Source organism: Physella acuta, unplaced genomic scaffold, assembly GCF_028476545.2.
Source record: "Physella acuta isolate Inbredline_101_S28 unplaced genomic scaffold, ASM2847654v3 ptg000890l, whole genome shotgun sequence".
Taxonomy (NCBI): Eukaryota; Metazoa; Mollusca; class Gastropoda; family Physidae; genus Physella; species Physella acuta.
This window is the reverse complement of record NW_026732407.1, coordinates 1250498-1276329: the sequence shown is the minus strand read 5'-3', so window position 1 is coordinate 1276329 and position 25832 is coordinate 1250498. Positions and strand designations below refer to the sequence as shown.

The 25832-nt window shown below is 40.0% G+C and overlaps 1 protein-coding gene across 1 annotated transcript; it reads right to left on the bottom strand.

Moving 5' to 3' along the window:
• Positions 1-893: 893 nt before the first annotated feature.
• On the bottom strand, positions 894-24508 carry LOC131952811 (homeobox protein orthopedia). The gene is made up of 3 exons (XM_059315669.1): positions 24441-24508; positions 14637-14869; positions 894-1461 (listed from the first exon to the last, which is right to left on the bottom strand). Exons 1-3 carry the CDS (start codon positions 24493-24495, stop codon positions 922-924), a joined length of 828 nt encoding a protein of 275 aa, XP_059171652.1. The 5' UTR covers positions 24496-24508; the 3' UTR covers positions 894-921.
• Positions 24509-25832: the final 1324 nt, after the last annotated feature.

The window sequence follows — 25832 nt, the reverse complement described above, 5'->3', positions numbered from 1 at the left end:
CAAGGTACTAAACTTCACTGTGCGCAAATATTTCGAAGGTTTATAAGGTTACTTGCTGGTTAGGCCTAGTGTTTGAATTCAAATGACACACAATGTACATCTTTGTCTACATAACAAGACACGCTGTCTACATATGCATCAGCACAGCATAACACACATTGCAAGATACGCCGTTTGGATCCCCAAAATAGTTTTGTTTTTAATCTAAATATTATTATGTATCTAGAGGAAATATATGTGTAGTTAGACTGAAGATGGAAGGGTTGTCTTGGGAGGCTGCAAAATTAACAGTCAGAGACAGGACAAAATGGAAGGTTATGGTTGAGGCCCTGTGGTCCCACAGGAGTAAAGAGGATAAAGTAAGTAAGTACATGTGTAGTATGTTTTGAACTAAAATCGTGAGGTGGGGAGAAATGAACCATTTGAAGCTAAGCCAACCAGTGAAGCCATGAGTGACTAGAAATAAAATATTACATATATACACCACATATTCTTATGGGGGCTGGCCACAGCTGACCAACTGAGTCTGGAGGTTATACCAGCGCCAGTAAAAATGTTCCAAAATTTTCAGCTCTCGAGAAATGTATTATTTTGTCTACAGCTCGCGAGAAATGTATGCTTTTGTCTACAGCTCCCAAGAAAAGTATGAATTTTTCAACATCTCACAAAATGTATGATTTTGTCTATAGCTCTCGGGAAAAGTATGATTTTGTCGACATCTCACGAAAGGTATGATTTTGTTGACAGCTCTCGAGAAAAGTATGATTTTGTCTACATCTCACGAAATGTATGATTGTGTCGACATCTCACGAAATGTATGATTTTGTCTACAGCCCAGGAAATATATGATTTTGTCGACATCTCTCAAAAGCCGTCCAATTGTCTACAGCTGTAAGAGCTGCCCATGACGAGGGCCGACGTTCACCGGTACCCTCCGATGTTGACTGTGTGCTCCATGGCCTTTCTCCTCAGCGCCGCGATGCTGGAGCCACGCCACGACTCCTCCACCTCCGACAGTCCACACTGCAGGCCTGATGACGTCAGGGTGGGGGACGGGGAGTTGCCGGACAGCCCGCCCCCGCCTCCCCCAGACCCGCAGGACGGGGGCACCATGGAGTAGCCCGTGCTGTAGGCAGACGGCGGACTCCCGTTGCCCATGCCCAGACTGTTGCCGAAGCTCATGGGGCTGGAATGGTTGCCGAGAGAGTTCATGGACATGCTCGTCTGGATGCTTTGTCTAGGCCCCAGGCTGGCAGCCGACAGGGCCAACGGGTTCATGTTGGTGTTCATCTGGGCCATGGACGGCCACCGGCCATCTGAAGATGGGAACCCACAAAACGCATCGCCCATGCTGCCGAAGGGGTTAAGGCCGGTGGAGGGGAGGAGGGCCCCGGGGCTACGGAACACGTTGGTGGCCTTCTTTCGCTTCTTCCATTTGGCCCGGCGGTTCTGGAACCAAACCTGAAATAGAAACAGACATTGTTTTGTTATTAGCTGCAAACACATAGAAACAGACATTGTTTTGTTATTAGCAGCAAACACATAGAAACAGACATTGTTTTGTTATTAGTTGCTAACACACTTTAAAAACTCAGGTTAAAAAACAACAAAAATAAATAGAAACAGACATTGTTTTGTTATTAATAATTGCAAACACAATTTTAAAACTCTGGTTAAAAAATAAAGAATAAATCGACAGACATTGTTTTGTAATTAGCTGCAAACACAATTAAAAAACTCAGCTTAAAAAAATAGACTCAACAAAGTCCTAGCATCAAAACATGCTGGGTGTATTCTAGGGCTATCAATGTTAGCTGCTTAGAAAAAAAAAACAAATCGAAACATTGTAAAAGTCGGAAAAAGTCTTTCCAAATGGAACTATGAATTCACTTTCGACGGTGTCTTTTCACCACTCTCCATCTTACTATTTATGTGACGTTTATTATCGTGTACTATCTTCCTGACTTTTCCTTGATTAATTAAATAACATAATGTATTCCATGCGTCATGCTATGTTGTTAGTCATCTGATCACGTGGGCGCTTGTCTATGATGTGGGTAGTCACGTGGCGATCACGTGGGTCACCTGATATCCTAATCTAAGAGCGTGACGGAAGTGACAGCCCATCCTCACGGTAAACAAGAGGAGTTATCCCCACTCTTGGTTTACTTTTTGAGCCCGTGTTGACCCGAGCAATCCTGCGGCTCGCATTACTAAACCATTAGTAGTAATTGACCCCTATCATTGACCCCTAGCTCTCCTCGCGGGATCCGAGGCATACATCATGATTTAATATCATCCTTGTTTCAACGACGTTTGATGGCGACACTTGAAGGCTGTTAACAAATCGTCAACAAATTGACCCTTGACAAAGGATTCGAACATGCCTCCTTCCCCACGTCACGTGCCGGGCGCGCGCTACCTATTCATCACTGCGTCACTATCACTCGAATTAGAGGCGATCGTCTGCATGCCTTCCCGAACCTTTTAACAGAGCGAGAAAACGTTTCCGGTTGTCCGCGGCTGTTGCGTGCGCACGACGTATACGTCATCGTGTAAACGAGACGCTGATAGGACGAACCCGCCCGCCAGACGTCGCTAGGGTAGAAATTAATAATTACTTTTCCGGGCCACGATGGAATCTTACCAGTCACATGACCGTAACTTGACCGTTATGGTCGTTAGGTAACGACTGTTTGTGGGGGAGGGGAAGGGAGGGAGCAACGTGTGTGTGTGAGGGGGGGGAGGTAGTCGATGACAGGTACGTGTGTACAAACGATTGACACTTTGGCTTCTATTGTCTGTCGTCTGCTGACACAACAATGGCTACTTTTCCATCAGTCGTACCGCCATTATAAAATCATTAATTCCACCGCTAACTACAGTTACCCGACCCAGCAGGGTACGCAGGGGGAGCGGATCTAAAGGGGCGCTTTTTCGAAACTTATTTCGCTAAAAATTTTAAACAGTCATATTTGTCAGTATTTTTTTTTTGGTCGGCACCTTACAAGAATTTTTTCATGCACCATGTAAGCATATACTACTAGACTAGAGCTAAACCATGACACCATTTACACTGCGCCTTCAAGTTTACAGCGGGAGTCGAACTTTTTCCCAACATTCGAGCGCTTGTCGCAAGTGTCCATTCGGAAAAACGACATGCGAGGAAACAGCATTCGGACAAGTGTCGTTCGAGACCCTTCTTCGACATGTATTCGCATTATAAAAATTAGCATTATAATGCATTTTGGTGATTAAAAAAACAACCCGACGGTTAGTAAGAGGGGTGTTAAGTTTAAGTCAACCGTATAGTCTCTTTGCTTACGTGTCTATTGAATAGGAAATATTATCAATATTGATACATATATCAATTTATTTATAAAGTTTGAATTGTGTTATTAAATTTTGCGAAGTACTCTACAGACACAACCACAAACAATATGGCACCTTTATTTCAACTTACTAATGGACGAACTGCATAGCGGCGGTCAACATGCGTTTGGCGATAGTAGCAACCATTAGTTGTAGTGCGGGTTGTCAGATAGTTAAACAGGTTGGCTAGTGCAGGTTGTCAGAAAGTTAAACAGGTTGGCTAGTGCAGGTTGTCAGAAAGTTAAACAGGTTGGGTAGTGTATGTTGTCAGAAAGTTAAACACACAGACATTAAAATAAAACAGACTCGTATAAAGTCTTGTGTTTGGTCCCCGGTTTATAGCACGTATCAAGTCCCCGTCAGCTCTGATGTTATGACTTTAGTTATGGTGAGTTATGGCATTGTACCGACACACTACCCTTTATTCCCCAAAATCACAAAAAAACTCTTCTTTCTCTGCTTTATTGGTCGTTAGAATACGCTGTGACAAAAAGGTTTAAAAACCACTGAAATTCTAGTAAACAAAATGAAAAGCCCCCGGTAGGCATAAAGGATAGATATGACACACTTTTGTGAATTGTACCTAACAGTTTGGACATTCCAATTAGTGTTTAAATATCTTCATACTTGTTTTTAATGTTATTAAAATTTATGTGATAAAAAACTTGATTATGTACTTTTTTAAAAAAAACAACACTTTTTCTACATTTTCTAGTATTTTGGATATTATAGTATTTTAAAATACTCAACAATATTTTAAAGAAAAGCCAAAACAATTGTCTTGCTTGTCGTCGCTACATCATTACGAAGATTTTAAAAATTGTGAATTACCAAAAATGCGCGCAAATGTGTCGATGTTAATGGGATTTTTAATTCTGGCACAGAAACGCATGAAACCGCTTTTAAAGATACGAATACAAAATTACCAAAAGATAATATTAAAAGATCTAGGTCTAGATCTGACACTACCAAATATTACCACCAAAGTCGGATAGTCAAAAGTAAACAGAAATATAATCTCGAAATAGACCTGTCATGTTAATATCTTCTGCATTTGCCCATTTTATCACATACATTCTTGAAATATTAAATTTCTAAATATATGTACGTTGTAATTTTAACACTTTTAATAAAGTTAATATAAATAACCTTCATAAACAGCTTTTAAAAGTATGGGAACTAAAAATAACAATCAAAGCAGCGAGGGACTTTACTACCTTCAACACCCACACCCCCCCCCCCCCCCCAAAAAAAAAAAAACAAGAAAAAAACAACAACAAAGAATTATATAAAGAAAAGAAAATTAATAAAACTGCCTGCCGACGCCCATCCTATAAGAAGGACGACGCCTACTACAACTTTTACAAGCTGACACGTCACAACCAACGAAAAATGTTCACACCTTTGAGCTGGCCACAATAGATGGGACACCACATGTTTCACTAGATAAAAGATGGTCACAGCGAGACATCCTCCTGCGGTACGACCCTGGTAAAAAACGAACATGTTCTACAAGACCGCTCTAGGTACCATCAGACACGGCCTAGACTAACCCCCCCCCCCCCACCCCACAAAGATAAAAATTTCACGGGGTGTTTTTGGGTGTAGACGTCTGCGACTTTGGTCTAGCTGTATGCACATCCAATGTACATCCAGCGCCCTCTACATAACACCTGGTTAGTTTAGTTTGGCTCATGCTACAGGTTAGCTTGTTACAAAATTCCGGGGGGTTGCGGACCGCACCGGGTGACACCATTTAGGGGGTGACACTAAGGCAAAAAAATTGCAAAATATATAGAGAAAAGTTTGAGGGTGGGGTGCAAATCGAAAATTTAAAAGTTTGTCCCTGTGAAGGGTCACTACGCCTCTGGGGGGGGTGACACCATTAAGTGCCGCACCGGGTGACACCCGACCTCGCTACGCCACTGATGAGTTGTAAAATTAAACTGACGTCAGGAAAAGATGTCTATTAAATAAACCATATATTTCTTAACGTACTATTGGCTATAGATTTATAGATTTACAAACAGAAGATTTTTTTATTTATAATCAACTTATTATAACACTTTAAAAGCATGAGACACCCGACATGTACCCCCACCGTATTCCATTCACCAACAAATCTGGCAGCTCCAAGTACAAACTTTGTTTGTTTAACTTGGACATATTGGCCAGATTTTTAAAAGTTTTTTTTTAAAAACTAGATCTATATCAATTAGATAAATGTTTCTGAAATCTTTTATTCAAAATATAAATATTAAGAATAAAAAAAAATACCAGTGCACCGATAAAATGATTAAAAATAGTTTGATACCCAAAGTCAGAAGCTGTCTCATATGTCTTAAACGTTGAATTGTCTCGAAAGTTTCAACTTTTGAAATGTCTCGGAAACCTCAACAATTGAAATATTTACCTAAAATTTATTGTCTGAACAATTTAAAATGATTTTTTAGTCACCACAAAGTTTTTGTAGCCAGGAAATTGTTGCATTGTGATGTCATTTCTTGAACCATTTTAAAATTTTGAACTTTGACCCAACTTTCACCCCAGGTGGAATAATGTCTAGATATTTCGACAAACTGAATAATTTCATGGATTTCTATTGGCAGATCAGCAGATCAATACCACACGCTAAGAGCTGATCATGAAACATATTGATCCAGCCAGCCCGACCAATCAGCTTCTCTCGCATTGACGTGGGGGCGTGGCTCTCGTTGATTGACATGCTAGATGAGGCTGATAAATAATATCCCAAGAATAAAAACTTTTCTATAGCGCTGCTTGCTAGACGGACCATTTTGTTGAGCTAATACAATAAGCTACAGAGCTAAACGGCGGTTATAATGAGAGCATGAATAACTACATTGTAAAGACAAGAATGGGTTCAATAGAGAGTTCACACGGAAAGAATTGGTTGTTTCAAGCTGTTGAATACAGCCCATTCTGTTTGTATAGTTTACCACTGTGATAAACCTAATGAGTAATACGCTGAATAGGCCGTGATTGGTAAAATAAACGGACAATAGATTTTGGTGGTCGTCCATAAAAGTCGCAACATTCTATAGAGGGGAGGGGTCGGATATTTGTGACAATGTGTGAGGAGGGGAAGGGATTTAGGAAGTGTGGGGGACACGCTATGGCAGTTAAAAAAAGTAATGTTAGAAGCTATATTTTAGCCGTTATTTCTCTTTTTCCAAAAGACTCATTTGTAAATTTATGAAAATTGATTCATGTAATCAAAGTTGACCAAGCTCAACACTGGACAATTTGCCGGCCACTGGACTAAGAGAATCAGCTGTTTGCCGGCCACTGGACTAAGAGAATCAGCTGTTTGCCGGCCACTGGACTAAGAGAATCAGCTGTTTGCCGGCCACTGGACTAAGAGAATCAGCTGTTTGCCGGCCACTGGACTAAGAGAAGCCGCGTTAGCTTACGAAAGAGACAACACTAGATGTTGACATCATGAGGAAGTGACGTTATGAAATGCTAATATCATGAGATGTTGATATCAAGAGATTTTGATATCAAGGGAAGTTGATATAATCCATTCTATTATCTATTCTCAAGTATCTATTCTATAAACATTCTATAATGCATTGTTTAATCCATTTAATAATCCATTACACAATCGCTCTATACATCAGCTCTAGTCTATGCAGAATATTGATACATCATCATCCTGTTGTCATATTCCGCGGGTTAGTTTGTCTAGTTTCAACATTTTTCAGTTTCTCATTACTGAACATTTTTTGTTCACATGAAGAAAGCCTGCGAAATTATGTTTGAAACTAAAAATAAATAAAAATATCGACCCCTCCCTCTCAATTTTGGTAAAACACTCTACTGTCCGAAATAACCACTGACCATCCTCCACATAACCACCCCACCAATAACTAACCAGTCTAGCAATAACCACTGACCATCCTCCACATAACCATCCCACCAATAACTAACCAGTCTAGCAATAACCACTGACCATTGTCCACATAACCACCCCACCAATAGCTAACCATTCTAGCAATAAGCGGTCCGCGAAAAACCGGAAGTCACAGATCAACCCTCCCGGTGCAGCCGATCAACCCTCGCGGTGCAGCAGATTAACCCTCGCGGTGCAGCCGATTAACCCTCGCGGTGCCGCAATCTCCCAGTTTGATTTCCTGGCCGAAGAATGGTTGATACAATTTATGTTCCCGCCTCGCTTGATTAAAATCTTTGATTAATACTCCTCCATTCATTACCATTTTGGTGGCGATTATTAAACTGAAACCACGACGGCGTTACGACTTATTTGGTTTATTTGATTGATTGATTAATTTACTCTATCCAATCAATGGCTCATCGATTCCCGATCTATCTAAGACTTGGTCAAGACTTTAGTTTCTCCCATGTGAGCTAGTTATTTGGTCTATTGTGAAAAGGTTTTGACTGAGTGTTATTTATGACTGTGTTAGAAGTTCATGTGTATATTGTGAAAAGGTTTTGACTGATGTTATTTATGACTGTGTGATAAGTTCCTGTTTATATTGTGAAAAGGTTTTGACTGAGTGCTATTTATGACTATGTGATAGGTTCCTGTGTATATTGTGAAAGGTTTTGACTGAGTGTTATTTATGACTGTGATGGAAAGTTCCTGTGTATATTGTGAAAAGGTTTTGACTGAGTGTTATTTATGACTATGTGATAGGTTCCTGTGTATATTGTGAAAAGGTTTTGACTGAGTGTTATTTATGACTATGTGATAGGTTCCTGTGTATATTGTGAAAGGTTTTGACTGAGTGTTATTTATGACTGTGAAGGAAAGTTCCTGTGTATATTGTGAAAAGGTTTTGACTGAGTGTTATTTATGACTGTGTTAGAAGCTCATGTTTATATTAATCCACGACTTCAAGACAACGTGAGGTTAAAGAGAGGAGCTTAAATTTATATTTCCTCTGGTCCTGGTTCCCTAGTTCAATAAATACTCACTACTTGGTGTTTGAGAATCTAGCCCTCCCCACCATCAAAATTCCGTCCATTTTCACAATGTAGGCCTATAGGCCTACACATTATTTTACAACAAAAAGCTACAATTCCCCATCTGCCTTAGAGTTCTTTTAAGTTTTTTTAATTAAATGTATAGAGTGAAGTTTTGTGAACTAAGAAGACTGAAATCCAGAGTTACGATAAAAAAAAACGATACTAAAAATTGTTTTAGATTATTTTAACATGAAACTGTGACGCTGTACAAAACTTTGTGAAGTATATCGGTACATTTAAGGCATAAATCAGACCTGAGGTAAAATAAAATAAAACGACACAGATATTCACATAAGTTAACTGTTCGTATGAAACATAAAAATGGACCGCATAAAATATTGGAAATCTGGTAATAATTTGTTTTAGATTTAAGTCAGTTGTTTTAGTCTTTCTTTTTATTCATCAAATAAAAATAACAAAATATAAAAAATGTTACTATATATCCTGTAGTAAAATTTTCGTAAAAGAATCTCCAACAACAACTGTTGGTCATTAATTGAAGACAGCAAATAATGGCCACGATTGTATGACTGAAAATGTGTATCGACACAAATCTAGGACACCAAATGTACATCAACATTGTCGTACGTCACAGCTTAAATAAAACTAACCACATGCATGTGCTGGTTGTTTGTGTACCTCGGTTACCATGGAAACACATGATCCCCTCTCCTCGCTAGACGAGTCTGGCCAGGTAAACGGCCAAGCCAGGAGAGGATAAACAGGTTGATGTCGTCTGGCACCACTGTCCCCAGCAGTTTTATGGTGCCAGCCTATTGTGCTGGTCAAGCACTGATGGACTGATGGTTCCAGCATTCAATGGGGACTGGCGGCCAGTAGACGATTTAAAGACATGCAGTAAAAAAGTGAGGGGGGAGGGGTGACTAGCAGAGTCGGGAGGGGGGTGTAGGTGAGCAGGAAAGGTCATGACCTTCTTAGTCGTGACACGTCGAAAATGGCGGATAGTTGACTAACTTCTAGAGGTCACAGGTGGTGACTGCGACAGGTAAGATACAGGTAGCAGGTGCTAGACTGGCAGGTAAGATACAGGTAGCAGGTGCTAGACTGGCAGGTAAGATACAGGTAGCAAGTATTTGTAAGAAACATTTGCAGGTGTTGTCGTCGTATAACTATGGGAGACCAATGGTCAAACGTACCCCCAAATCTTGTTAAAACAATCTACGACTTCAAACGTTTTCTGTTATATCCACATTTACGTTTGTTCACCACGAGAAAGATTCCTTGAATCTTGTTTACAAACATAAACTAACACTTTGTACGCCGATCCCAATAGATCATAGGACCGATGTTTATTTCACGGAACACACAAAACCTTTGGACCAAATCCGAGCTCAGCCCTCCGCAAAATCCGCGACGATTTCAAGTCAACATGGAGGGATATCAATCATGTTTGTGGTTCTCCTCAAATGTGTCAAATAATTGCCGCATGCGTGGGTTAAAGCACCCCCCCCCCCCACCCCACACACTCCATTCATCTTGGAGCCTGGGGTAGAACAACGAGGAAAAGAAAAGGGTTGTGAATGGGCGAGCAACCCGAGTCTCCAATATTGATGTTTCGCGACAAGAGATCACGCGAATCAGGGCTGCGGTAATCGCCCATCATGGAAGCTTTCACAGTCACGGGGGGTAACTCTAATGAAGATGTTTAAAAGGAAACCAGAGTCGCGTCCCCTGACAACTTGCTTTCAACTTTTCACCAACAAAGACGTCTTGAAATAAAGGCAAAGAAAATAAAAAAAGACACAGGGAGTTTGAAAAATATGTCTGAAGGTTTAAAGATCAAGTTACTAATATTTTTTTTTTTTGGATTCATGACAACACAATACGTGACCGACAAAGCTGACACGGTTTTTGAATGACCCACAGGTCAATGTCTTCGTCATCAGAACGTGGCAGATCTGACCGGTAAGTTTTACTCCAATCAATCAGGTGACCCACAGGTCAACGTTCTGTGTTGACGTCATCATGACGTAGCAGACCTAACAGTTCAGACCGCAACTGCGCGCATATTTGTAAACGTGAATTGTTTTTCAATAAATAAAAAACTCGTTTCAACCTACAAAAACGTTTTCAAATCATACGTTACAATGTTTAATATAATAACATATTCCCCTATGTGCCAGAGGAAGAGGTCTACGCCACTGTACCCACATTTAGAGCCGCCCCTGCACGCCTCTCGCTACTGGAGTGTATCTCCAACACTTCCAACACCCCAAATAATGACACAGGCGTGAGTCAAATACAATTTTGTTGTAAAACTGACTAAATGTGACTAACTGTGACTAAATGGCTTTGATCTAGTTGCAGCAAACACGATCCCTAGCTGGGAAGTTTAGACATTATTGTTGTCTACCTGCCCCACTTAATTAAGTAGACGTCAACTAATTAGGCCGCGTGCAATCGCCGGATCATTGAGCGCGAGCCTGTAATCAAGCGATTTGTCAAGAGCCCCGTACACCCACAGTAGGTCACGTGGCAGCCATTGTTGGTGAGCGCTTAATGAACTCGATAGCTTGTTGAGACCCACGGTCCGTGGTGCCGCCCCAGCCTGCACGTGCCGCCACGCCCCACCGCCCCGGCGCCCGGCATACGTCATCACAGGAAGAACCGGAAGTAATAAACTTCCTTATGAAACACACTCAACTGTGTCTTAAGCTCCACCCGTCTTTTATATTGTTCTAGAAATTAATCTCTAAACAATCGACTTATTATGGTCCTTGTATTTTGAGTACAGTATAATAACGCGGGGTGGGGTGGTTTAAAGGGAAAGAAGCAAGACGAGACTGAGCCAAGTTTTGGTTGCGTCCCCTGTGGTGTACATACGTCTAGCTGCACGCAACTCTAGTGCTGGTATTTGCATGCAGATGGGCCCGGGCTCGCTATGGGGAGGTCCCAGAAGTGGACAGTTACGCCTTTACATAATGAACGTATTAACTTCTGCGGGCCGCACGCTCTTTCTCTAATCCGCTAGAGATGGTCTCGGTCTCGTCAGGATGGGGATGAGGTGCCAGACTTTGCGTGAGGGAGGGGAGGATCGCTGCTTGTTGGCACCGTCGGTTGGCCCGGGGGTCCTCTGGGGTCTGTCACGTGATCGACCCCCTTCGTTTTGTCGGTCAGGTTCCGGCTAACCCGCGAAATTAGCATTGATTAATTCGGAAATTGCTTTGTTGACAAGCGAGTGGTTGGTGTGGGGGCTGGTGGGTGGATGGTGTGGTAGATGGTGTGTGTTGGGTATCTTTTACAGAACAAACAGCCAATCGAAAAGCGTATGTTTCGGTGCCCCAATTTACCGTCCGCCATATTGAACTTTGCGTTGAAAATGGGAAGCAACTCTTAAGCAGTTAAAAAGTAAATTTGAAAACGTTGAACAGTAAAACAAAAATATTCCAAGTTTAGTTTACAGACGGGTGATCCTGTTTCCTGTTTAAATATTAAGATGTCTAAAATGTGTCAAACTACAATACCTGCCTCTGAAAAAAAAAAAGGGGGGGGGGAAGGTACGGGGGGGGGGGGGGCGTGTGTGTTTTTTGTCTGATTTTATTGTTTGGTTAAAAAATACTAGCTAATCATTTAAACCTTATTTACTCATCCAGAATTACATCTGCTCCTACGGTTTAATATTTTCTACGTTAGTAATTAATTAGTTTCCATATTCAGGTGTGTTCACACTTGCTGCCAGCCATAATATGGATGCTGGCGAGTTCAGCCTCCGCTGTTTGTATTCAAATATCCGTCAACCTGAACACACCTACAACACCTGGCAAACTGAACACACCTACAACACCTGGCAAACTGAACACACCTACAACACCTGGCAAACTGAACACACCTACAACACCTGGCAAACTGAACACACCTACAACACCTGGCAAACTGAACACACCTACAACACCTGGCAAACTAAACACACATACAACACCTGGCAAACTAAACACACATACAACACCTGGCAAACTGAACACACCTACAACACCTGGTACACTAAACACACATACAACACCTGGCAAACTAAACACACATACAACACCTGGCAAACTGAACACACCTACAACACCTGGTACACTAAACACACCTACAAGAACCTGAACACATTTTGGGGTCGAACACACTATGATGAGTGTGTGTGTGTGTGACGTTTTGTGATTTTATGTGATAAGGCAAGGTTAGAAAATATGTGTGGCAATGTTATGTAAGCGACCATCTTGATTCTAATCTACCTAAACCAGGGGTCGGCAACCTTTTGAGACGAAAGAGCCAAAAGTTACAATTTACAACATTATCCGGTTTTTAAAGAGCCACTAACATTTTTATGTCAATAGTATCTGTGTTTAGAGTATATATATATATATATATATATATATATATATATATATATATATATATATATATATATATATATATATATATATATATATATATATATATATATATATATATATATATATATATATATATATATCAGGGGCGTAGCGAGGGGGGGGGGGGGCGGGGGGTGCGGACCGCACCGGGTGACACCATTTAGGGGGGGGGGGTGACACCAAGGCAAAAAATAGCAAAATATATAGAGAAAAACTTGAGGGGGGGTGCAAATCGAAAGTTTGAGGGGGGGGGGGGTGCAAATCGAAAACTTGACGGGGGGGGGGGGTGCAAATCGAAAGTTTGAGGGGGGGGGGGGGTGCAAATCGAAAACTTGAAAGTTTGTCCCCGGGAAGGGTCGCAACGCCTCTGGGGGGGGGGGGTGACACCATTAAGTGCCGCACCGGGTGACACCCACCTCGCTACGCCACTGTATATATAATCCTAAACAAATATCATACTATATATATATAATTTAAAATAAATAGCTTTGAATATATGAGATAATCTCATTTGAATTTGTGTTGAGAGGATCTACTTTGTAAGTCAGAGTACTTGCATTTGTTTTGAATAGCTCAAATTTCTCAGTGAAAACACCCTTCATTTTGTTTATAATAATACTGAAGTGCTTGTATAGTAGCATTGGTTTCCTAACTATATTTTTTTTCGGATTTTTCGTAATTAAGTTATTTACCGCTCACCATGTATTCAACAAAAAAAAAAGTATTTTTTTTTCCGAAACAAACCACTTCTTCAAGCAAGACATAGGCTAGATTTTCCTTTCAGTTTTTATACTTAGTTGGTTTAGTTTCTTTTTGGTATCCACTATGACGTTGAATGTTTCAATTCGGAATGGACAATGTAATAGGAAGTAAACTGAGATAAGGAGTAACTAAATATTCTAATAGAATAGTGAATGTTTTTGTTTATAAATATTGTTATATCGTTTATTACCGAGTGTCGCAGACTAATATTTGTATGAGTTTTGGAAATAAAATAAAATACTATTAATATTTTTGCATGGAGATGAAGAGCCGCAACTGGACACCAAAAGAGCCGCATGCGGCTCGCGAGCCGCAGGTTGCCGACCCCTGACCTAAACCCGTCAGTTGAATGGCTGGATGAGTGCGTCGACTGAACTGGTTGTTTCATGTTCCATCTCTATATAGTTACTATATAGGTGACCAACAGGTTTTAACTAATTATGTGTTTATGTGTTTATGTGTGTTTGGGGGGGGGGGGGGGGTTGGTCTAAAATAGTAAAAATATGATATGTGTTTGTAATATAATATTGGTGATCCGCTAAAATGGGATTTTTAAATCTAAGTTCAGCGGGACAGCGATATCACGGCAGTTGTGATGATCTAATGGGTACATTGAGTATGGGGGGTGGGGGGGGGGGGGTGGGGTGGGGTGTTGGGGTGGGTGTTGGGTGTGAGTGTGTGCGCTAACCTGAGGAGTGGTTTATCTCACGTTTACACAAGTTTTGAGAAAACTATAAGTTTAATACTCCCGTGTTGTTGGGTGTAGGTTGAGGTTGGGCTTGCCGGAACATTTCAATATGTGATAGAAAAAAAAATCCAGCTCTCACTCAATGTGTACACACATCGTGCTACACACATACTGCTACACAGATAATGATACACACAGAGCGTTACACGCATAGCGCTAAACATAGACTGGTTACACGTAGGCGGGCCACAGGTATGCGGGCCACAGGTATGCGGGCCACAAGCAGGCGGGCCACATTTAAGAGGGCCACGCGTATGTGTGCTGCACATAGGCAGGCTTCACGAGGCGTGTGACATTACATACACACACATTACATAGCTACACACGAGCTACACACGAGCTACACACGAGCTACAGACCTGAACTCGCGACTCCGTCAGACCAATGCGCAGGGCCAGCTCCTCCCTCATGAAGATGTCCGGGTAGTGCGTCTTGGTGAAGCTCCGCTCTAGCTCGTTCAGCTGCCCGGGGGTGAAGCGGGTCCGGTGCCGCTTCTGTTTGATCAGTTTGTCCGAGTCGCCGGAAGTCACAGGACTCTGTGACGTCAAACTTCCGGGCAGGAGACTGCTGAGGTCTTCCGCTTTCTTCAATCCTGAAATCAATGCAAAAAAAAAAAAAAATCAGCTATAAAAGAGAAGATGATGACCAACTTACGAACCCTATTACTTAACATACGCAAAGACAGATAATGCACACTTTCGCGTGGATTATGGGGTAAAATATTCGGTAAAACCTTAATTTAGCGTCGGAAATTATCGGGTAATGTTTGTTGAGTTTCGGTAACTAGAGTTACGGTAAACCATGGTTTATTTGACCAGAAATAAAAATAAATTGAAAGTCGATTGTAGTAAATTAATGTTTTAATTTTTTTAGTTTAATCGACAAAAGGTAACAAGAATAAATATAATAGTAGATTTAAATTAGTAGATCTAAAAATACAAAAAATAAAACATATATTAATATAAATATAGATCTAAATACTGAAGTCAAATGTAATCATTTTTGGGCCTAATAATGTTTTTGGCTTGCAGCGGATTTGCGACCATTAATTAATTAGATCTAGATCTAGCTAGATATCTAGCTGCTAGGCCAAGTAAAAAAATCTAGATTACAAAAATAGTAAAAATGATTACAAAATGTAAAAATGATTACAAAAATAAATCTATCCAAATTTTAAACATTCTGTATAAAAATAAAAGATGACGCCAAATAAAGTATGGTTTACAGTACTTCCGGTGAATTCCGGAAGTGTGTGACAGACTTTAGCATTGTTTTACTGTTTTTTTTTACTGCTGTACGATTCCGGAATAATAACCGACGCTAAACTAAGGTTTTACCAAATATTCGTTTAACTTTAAAAAGAATCGAACTCATACACGCAGTGTCACTCGATAATGTTGAGCAGAAAATGAAAGCAAAAATGTGTATATATTAAACGGGATTTTTAAAATTGAAAATAAGTTATTTTCGGCTGATTAGGTTTTTATTAATCTGAGTTGAGGCGGGGATGACCTTGAACTCCGATGGGGTGCAATAAATGGGGGAGGATGTCTGGTAAAATAAATTTTGTAATACTGCACTGTAAATTAGAACACAATAACGCACCTTGTTGTTGTTGTTTTGGGGTTTAAAGTCCGCTTTCAAACTTACGTTTATATCGCAGACTATTTTTGGTGGTTAGTTCGTGGTTTTTGTGTATATACAGTTTGGTTTCATTTGTTTTCCTTTCATTTTTGGGTGTAGTTTTTTTATTGTGCGGGATTTGTATTTTGTTATTGGGTGAATATTATTTTTTCTTTACAGCTTATTAGACTGATTCTTCGGTTTTGTGCACATATTTTTTTACCTGGCTAAGCAGAGTGGATGGGGCGTCCATAGTCAGTAATGTTTCTGTTGTTAGTAATGGGTTTTTGTTTGTCTGGAAGTAGTTGATGAGTTCTTTTCTTTGATTGTTGTATGCCTTACAGTGTATTAGGTAGTGGTCTATTGTGTTTATTTCATTGCAGGTGTGGCACCATTTCTTTGTGTGAATGAAGGAGGCTGAACCTAGACGCAGCCTTGTAATTTTTTTATTAATGGGTGGCCGTTGGTCTTCTGTAACTTGCAGTCTCCCGTCGGGTGGACGTAGTATGTTGTGGGCGTGCCTACCCTTGTCGCTTGCGTTCCATTTTTGAATCCATTCTTCTTTTATTTGTTTCTTTATAGTAGCCTTCATTTCGGAATAGCCTATTCCCGTTTTCACAATAGCTCTGGATTCCACTCCCTTTTTTGCAGCTTTGTCGGCGTTCTCGTTACCTTGTATGCCGATATGGGAGGGAATCCAGATCATTTGCACCGAGCGACCCCTTTGTTTCCACTCGGAACATTTGTGAAGGATTTCTTCTACAATGTCTTCCCTGCAGCATTCTCCCCCTTTTATGGCCTGTAATGCTGACAGGGAGTCAGATATGATGCTGATGCTGGTGTGTGGGGTTGTTGGGGTGTACTCGAGGGCCATAAGGATGGCCGTTAGTTCGGCAGTGAAAATGGAGGCGCCGTCTGTCAGCCTAAAGCTTTTGGAGTGGTTGAGGTGGGGGATGTGGAACCCTGCTCCCACTTTCTCGTTTATTTTTGATCCGTCTGTGTAGATGGTTAGGCTATTGGCTGTTATCCTTTCTATTTCATTTGAAGCCTCAATACGGGCCATTACTGGGTCCTCTTTTTTATTTATCTGATTGTGCAGGTCTGTGTGTAATGCTGGGGATGTCAGTTCCCAGGGGGGGACTATAGGTTTGTGGATGACTAAGTTTTGATCCGCGATTGAGGTTTGGTTGCAGGATTCCAGTTCCCCCGGTGTTTTCCAGCTGGCGGGGGGGCTGAATTTCCCAATGGGGATTCCCCATGCCCTGGGTAGCACTGGTAGGAAGGCCGCTGAGGTTGGGTGGTTTTGATGTTTTACTTTGGCCCAGTAGTTTAGCCTGAGTTCCTTCCTGCGCTTACAATTAGTTCCTATTATGTATATTAAACTATTGTTTCTAAACTATTGGGTTAAAAATAATTTAAAACATTATAAAATATTACAAAACAGTATATTTTTACAAAAATTGAGCATGTAGCGCACATAAATTATTTCCCAACTCTAGAGCTAATTAAAAATAAAACTTTCAGATGGAAAGTCTTCTTATTTTTATGGTTTTAAATTTTCTGCCTCGAAATAAAATAAAGCGGGAGTTAGCTCCCCTAATGCTTTTCAAATGTTCGTATGCAACAGATTGGGTTGGGATGGTGCTTACAGTGTAGTCGGGCAAATTGTGAGACGAAATCTTAATTTTTTTTTATAATCAAACACGTTAAGGCGAAAAATTCTCAGAATATTCTGTTTATGAGAGTATGATACACAACAATCAAATCCTTAAAATTTTTTGAGAATCTGGAAATCGAGTAAAGTGCCCCCAATGTTCAAGTTTACCAAGTCTGTTCAATGCTAATACAATTATTTTCGTGATTTTCTTTTCCTATTTCAAAGACATTCCTTGACACAAAATTAATAGAATATTTGCTAAGGTAGATTAACAAACCGAAAACCCCAATATACAAGCTATCAGCCAATCAAACTCGCGCTGTAAAATACCATAACTCAATCAATCAAAGCTTCACATAAAAAAATCCATTATCTGCTCGGGTCGTTAATGACATTCATTATTCTGGCTTTTTGTTGTCTTTAAAGCTATTAGGTTTTTTTTTTCACTTTAAACTTTCTGCCGAGCTCGAATCAAAATTAATTTAGTGGTGACCTCTGTGAACTCTCTAATGGGGAACAAACGGCTGTATGATGTTCAGATGTTGGGGAAATGTTGGAGAAACGTTGGGGAAATGTTGGAGAAATGTTGGAGGAATGTTGGAGAAATGTTGGGCCACCGCTATATGTTAGGTTTATTTAAAATGTTGGAGAAATGTTGGAGAAATGTTGGAGAAATGTTGGAGAAATGTTGGAGAAATGTTGGAGAGATGTTGGAGAAATGTTGGAGAAATGTTGGAGAAATGTTGGAGAGATGTTGGAGAAATGTTGGAGAAATGTTGGAGAAATGTTGGAGAGATGTTGGAGAAATGTTGGAGAAATGTTGGAGAAATGTTGGAGGAATGTTGGAGGAATGTTGGAGGAATGTTGGAGAAATGTTGGAGACATGTTGGAGAAATGTTGGAGACATGTTGGAAACATGTTGGAGACATGTTGGAGAAATGTTGAAGACATGTTGGAGGAATGTTGGAGAAATGTTGGAGAAATGTTGGAGAAATGTTGGAGGAATGTTGGAGGAATGTTGGAGAAATGTTGGAGACATGTTGGAGAAATGTTGGAGAAATGTTGGAAAAATGTTGGAGAAATGTTGGAGAAATGTTGGAGACATGTTGGAGACATGTTGGAGAAATGGTCGAGGAATGTTGGAGGAATGTTGGAGAAATGTTGGAGGAATGTTGGAGGAATGTTGGAGGAATGTTGGAGAAATGTTGGAGACATGTTGGAGAAATGTTGGAGACATGTTGGAGACATGTTGGAGACATGTTGGAGAAATGTTGGAGGAATGTTGGAGGAATGTTGGAGAAATGTTGGAGACATGTTGGAGAAATGTTGGAGACATGTTGGAGACATGTTGGAGGAATGTTGGAGGAATGTTGGAGGAATGTTGGAGAAATGTTGGAGAAATGTTGGAGAAATGTTGGAGAAATGTTGGAGAAATGTTGGAGAAATGTTGGAGAAATGTTGGAGAAATGTTGGAGAAATGTTGGAGAAATGTTGGAGAAATGTTGGAGAAATGTTGGAGAAATGTTGGAGAGATGTTGGAGAAATGTTGGAGACATGTTGGAGAAATGTTGGAGACATGTTGGAGACATGTTGGAGGAATGTTGGAGAAATGTTGGAGAAATGTTGGAGAAATGTTGGAGAAATGTTGGAGAAATGTTGGAGAAATGTTGGAGAAATGTTGGAGAAATGTTGGAGAAAGGTTGGAGAAATGTTGGAGAAATGTTGGAGAAATGTTGGAGAAATGTTGGAGAAATGTTGGAGAAATGTTGGAGACATGTTGGAGAAATGTTGGAGACATGTTGGCGACATGTTGGAGGAATGTTGGAGAAATGTTGGAGAAATGTTGGAGAAATGTTGGAGAAATGTTGGAGAAATGTTGGAGAAATGTTGGAGAAATGTTGGAAAAATGTTAGAGAAATGTTGCAGAAATGTTGGGCCACTACTGAATGTTAGGTTTATTTAAAATGTTGGAGGAATGTTGGAGAACTGTTGGAGAAATGTTGGAGAAATGTTGGAGAAATGTTGGAGAAATGTTGGAGAAATGTTGGAGACATGTTGGAGAAATGTTGGAGACATGTTGGAGACATGTTGGAGGAATGTTGGAGAAATGTTGGAGAAATGTTGGAGAAATGTTGGAGACATGTTGGAGAAATGTTGGAGACATGTTGGAGACATGTTGGAGGAATGTTGGAGAAATGTTGGAGAAATGTTGGAGAAATGTTGGAGAAATGTTGGAGAAATGTTGGAGAAATGTTGGAGAAATGTTGGAGAAATGTTGGAGAAATGTTGGAGAAATGTTGGAGAAATGTTGGAGAAATGTTGGAGAAATGTTGGAGAAATGTTGGAGACATGTTGGAGAAATGTTGGAGACATGTTGGAGACATGTTGGAGGAATGTTGGAGAAATGTTGGAGAAATGTTGGAGAAATGTTGGAGAAATGTTGGAGAAATGTTGGAGAAATGTTGGAGAAATGTTGGAGAAATGTTGGAGAAATGTTGGAGAAATGTTGGAGAAATGTTGGAGAAATGTTGGAGAAATGTTGGAGAAATGTTGGAGAAATGTTGGAGAAATGTTGGAGAAATGTTGGAGAAATGTTGGAGAAATGTTGGAGAAATGTTGGAGAAATGTTGGAGAAATGTTGGAGAAATGTTGGAGAAATGTTGGAGAAATGTTGGAGAAATGTTGGAGAAATGTTGGAGAAATGTTGGAGAAATGTTGGAGAAATGTTGGAGAGATGTTGGAGAGATGTTGGAGAAATGTTGGAGAAATGTTGGAGAAATGTTGGAGAAATGTTGGAGAAATGTTGGAGAAATGTTGGAGAAATGTTGGAGAAATGTTGGAGAAATGTTGGAGAAATGTTGGAGACATGTTGGAGACATGTTGGAGACATGTTGGAGACATGTTGGAGGAATGTTGGAGAAATGTTGGAGAAATGTTGGAGAAATGTTGGAGAAATGTTGGAGAAATGTTGGAGAAATGTTGGAGAAATGTTGGAGAAATGTTGGAGAAATGCTGGAGAAATGTTGGAGAAATGTTGGAGAAATGTTGGAGAAATGTTGGAGAAATGTTGGAGAAATGTTGGAGACATGTTGGAGAAATGTTGGAGAAATGTTGGAGAAATGTTGGAGAAATGTTGGAGAAATGTTGGAGAAATGTTGGAGAAATGTTGGAGAAATGTTGGAGAAATGTTGGAGAAATGTTGGAGAAATGTTGGAGAAATGTTGGAGAAATGTTGGAGAAATGTTGGAGAAATGTTGGAGAAATGTTGGAGAAATGTTGGAGAAATGTTGGAGAGATGTTGGAGAAATGTTGGAGAAATGTTGGAGAAATGTTGGAGAAATGTTGGAGAAATGTTGGAGAAATGTTGGAGAAATGTTGGAGAAATGTTGGAGAAATGTTGGAGAAATGTTGGAGAAATGTTGGAGAAATGTTGGAGAAATGTTGGAGAAATGTTGGAGAAATGTTGGAGAAATGTTGGAGAGATGTTGGGGAAATGTTGGAGAAATGTTGGAGAAATGTTGGAGAAATGTTGGAGAAATGTTGGAGAAATGTTGGAGAAATGTTGGAGAAATGTTGGAGAAATGTTGGAGAAATGTTGGAGAAATGTTGGAGAGATGTTGGGGAAATGTTGGAGAAATGTTGGGCCACTACTGAATGTTAGGTTAATTTTAAATGTTGGAGAAATGTTGAACAGCCCAGGACAATTTTTGACATCATATTTCCAGTGCGTGGATTTTCCTCTGTAGGTCTGTATGAAGTGTCCATGCCTGGCATTAATAGAGGAAGACAGACATGACCAGTGACCGCGTGAGCTGAACTTTTGTGGTAATAGAATTGTTGATGTCGTGCCAGATGTTTCTTAGTTTGCTGAGTGCTGTAGTGGTTGTAGCACTTCTTGTAGGTATTTCTTGTTTCGCGCTATGGTTATTTGGGCATATCTTGCAAGCATTTCTTGCTTCGTGCTGTGGTTGTTTGGGCATATCTTGCAAGCATTTCTTGCTTCGTTCCCTCTTTAGATAGTATAGCGCCATGGTACTAGAATGAATGAACTTCCTCCAATATTTGTCAAGTTACCCATATATCAACTACTGTACCAGTTGGGTTGTTGGTCATGATCATTTTCTCGTCACAATTGATTTCCATGCCGTATGTTGTTGATGTCTAATCGATCTATCAATTCTATCAACTCGCATTCACTGTCTGGTATGGGTTCTGCGTTGTCAGCGAAGCGTAGGTTGGTAATAATCGGTCCGCCTGATTGGTCTATCATCGCGTCAGTAATGTCCCTGTCTAGACAGCTATTGAAAAGGATGTTAGATAGCAAGCAGCCTTGCCGGGCGCCTATTGTTGTTCTAAACCATTCGCTAATAGTCGTGGTGAAAACTACTACGCCGGTTGCTCTCTCGTAATGTTTAAAAAATAATTCTGAGGTTTTCGCTGATGTTGTATTTGTGCATGATAACCCACAATGCATAATGCCATGCTCTGTCAAATGGCTTCTTAAAGTCTAGGAAAATGTGGTAAAGATGTTGCTGGTGTTGTAGATATTTTTTGCAAATTACCTTCGATTGAAGATCTGCTTAGTTGTACTGCATTCCTGTCTAAGTCTGCCTTTTCTTCAGCTAATATATTTTCAGCTTGCGGCTTTAGTCTGTTGAGAATTATCTTTTGCTGGATTTTGCTTGTGTGTATTACAATAGTTTTGGCAGTTTTTTAAGTTGTCATTCTTTGGGTTGATGATAAAACCAGACTGGGTCTACAAAATTTTACGTTTACTTAAAAAGTTGGAGAGGTGTTGAACACTACCGAATTTTACGTTTACTTAAAAAGTTGGAGCGATGTTGAACACTACCGAGTTTTACGTTTACTTAAAAAGTTGGAGAGGTGTTGAGCTCCACTGAATGTTTGGTTTATTTCATCTGTTGAGTTCTTGAACAAGTCTAAGTAGAAGTTCGACAAGAACATTTTAATTAAAGCCCTGAGCTTTTCTTTTGATCAAACATTTTGAAACACTTGGGTAGGACTAAAAAAGATAGGATTGAGGTTTCGTTAATTTTTTTTTTATTCGACAACATTCTTTCCGTATATTTTAAAGACTGAAATAATATTGGTACTTGACAAAGCATATAATTTACGATAGACTTACTTTGATGGTACGCGCCATCAGGTAACTGAAACATTACTTTGTTTTATTTTTATTACGGTTTCTTTTAAGATAACATATCAAAGAGGTAATAACGTGTCGCTACAGATGGAAGTCATTATTTTACTGAGTTCACGTAAAACGTTTTCCCGTGAAACTAAAGACATGCATTAAGAAGGAGCTTAATATGTATTTGATACATAAAAAAATATTTTCCTTGAATATTTTCTGTAGAGTGTTTTCAGAAACACTGAGAACAGGAGCTAGTTAAGACAAATCCAGGATTTGTGAGGTAGGAGGGTTAATCCAGGATTAAGACTAATCCGTATGTGAAAACAATTCAATGCCACCAGAGCCATTGTGTGATTTAATCAGGGAGGGGTGGAATCGGGATTTCTAGAAAACAATTATTTTATTTTTTTATGTTTTTTTGCGAATGCAGTTATAAATTGTAGATATCCATATCAAATTATTATGGAATAAGTGTTAACTTAATCTAATTATTTTAATAAAATTAAATTCTCACCCGTAATAGAAATATCAGGCACTTTAGCTCCCAGAAAGTAGGACAATTGCAAGGCTTTGAAGATAACTATAACTAACACTAGTCTGTCATGTACTCTACCACTAAAGATAGATAACTAGTCAGTTTCTATAGGTAGCACAAGGTAGCACCAGGTAGGTTAATATCTTATCACCTATATAGCAGCCACAGGTAGCCAAAGAACTAATCAATCTTTATACACGGCCTATGGTAGCCAAAGACATAATCAATCTTTAATGGTAGTCTAATAACAAATTAATGATAACAGGTATTCTTATTGCTTATCAGCCATTTCCGGGTAGGCCGATAGCCAATCAACCATTACTGTTAAACAAATAACGGATCAATTGTAGGTGTTACCATGTACCGTATCTTCGAATATCATCAGACATGTTATGTTAAATCTTTGAAATCAGACTTTTGAAAAGTAGAGCTTTGATAAAGAATTGTGAATATTTGAATTATGATAAGCTTTAGAAGTATTAGTAACTTCATTGTACATAGCTATCACAATTGTAATTGGATTGCAGCTTATATTTTGAAAATATCCTAACAGTGAACTACATGTATTCGTACAACAGAGACAAGGCAAAAAACTGGACAAGTTGAGCCTACAAAAGCACGTCATATTTTAGACCAAAGTGAAAGGTAAAGATCATTTTGCGACCATTTTTTTTCCAGAAATTCACGAACCGAAAATGTAATGATTTGTAGAGTATGACGCAGCTTACATAGTATAAAGCAGCATACAGAAATGCTGAAGCTTCAGGGTGACAATCAGCATACGGTCAACTTAACCACAGTCGGGCTATTCATCTTTACAGATCCATGTCAAAAAACAACTAAGTCCGAATGTTTCGGATACAGGCCGATGTTTTTAGAACAAAGGCCGATGTTTGTTTAAAAGAGCAAAGACTTGACACTTTTAAAGATAGGTCGTCACGTGAAGCCAATGAAGAGTGGCAGCGCTAATATTGGGAGCAGTTAACTCCTAATCAGGCCCAAAGGCAATCATGTCCTCCGCCGTTTAGGACAAATAAATTAAATAAGGCCAGGCTTCTAAAGCGCGTGCTAGCGATCGGTCTCTCCACAAGGCGGAAAATGAAAGGTTCGCCTTGTAAACGGGATCGCTGCTCGGTGGATAAGTATGTCTGAAAACAGCTAAGTCACTGAAGAAATATACAATATTATCTTACCACTGTCTTGCATTAAACTATGATGGTGATGGTGATGGTGATGGTCTCCCATCATTGCGTTAAGGACTTCCCGCTCGTCTCTGCTCATCTTGATTATCAACTGATTTGGAGTTAAACTGAGCCAGAAATTAAAGGAAAACTCATTTCAAACCAGATCGCTCAACAGTTAACGTTCGGCCAGATCCGGCTTCTCATTGGTCCGGACGGTTGCCGGCTAATTTGTTAGGACACGCCCCTTTGAACTTCGATCTCGAGCTTCAGAGGCTGCGGGGATAGATCGATAAACTGGCGGTTACTTCAGTCCCGGCCAGCGGAGCCCGACACTTGGTGGTCGTCTGCTGGTGACGTAGGGTCGTCTGTTGTGTCTTGTGTAAATATTGTTTAGCCGTACCATAGGCAGCCAATGCCCGCGATGTGCAAGGTAAACCTCGTAGACACCATGTTGTAAGGTGTTCGTTACACCATTCAGTGAGGTTTTCCAAACACCATTCTTTGAATTGTTCTAAAAACCATTGAGGTGATCTACGAATCATTCATTTGGGGTGTTTTATAAAACCGCTCAGTGAGGTGTTCTAACACTATTTCACGAGGTGTTCTAAACACCTTTCAATGAGGTGTTCTAAACACGTTTCAGTGAGGTGTTTTTAACACCATTCAGTGAGTTGTTCTAAACACCATATATTGAGGTGTCCAACACCATTCCGTGAGGTGTTCTAACACCATTCCGTGAGGTGTTCAACAAAACTAGCCGTGAGCTATTCAACTGCTACCTAAGTGCTGTTAACATTTCGCAGTTATACGTCCAACTGACCATTCCCTGACCATTCCCTGACCATTCCCTGACCATTCTCTGACCACTCCCTGACCATTCACTGACCACAGCCTGACAATCACTGACCACCCGTTCTTGTCAAACCACCGATGGCTACTCGACGGTCAACACACTCCATTGTACACTGACGTAGGTATGGTCAACACAACAGCTGTGATACGAAAACAAAAAACATCAATACAACCAGTCGCCGACCAATCAACGACCATCAACATGCGCCATCTTTGTTGAACGTTTTACTTGCTCAGTGTCTGTCACGCAGAAAGCGTCTAGGCGTAGGTTCAAATCCACCCCAAACACGGCTTAAAAATAAGAGCGAAACTTTTACAATTTGACTCATTCATTGCTTTCTTTTAACTTTAAAATTTTAAATATAGACAAGAGTGTTCAAATTTTTTAGTTACTAATTAAAAAGAAAACATAAGCAAGTAATTTCTGTTACTTTTAAAAGAATGTCAAGATTTTTCCATCAGCTAAACTAAAATGCATGTAATAGGTTAAGCTAAAAAAATAACGTAACAAGAAACACGATATATATATATATATATATGCCATTGTTT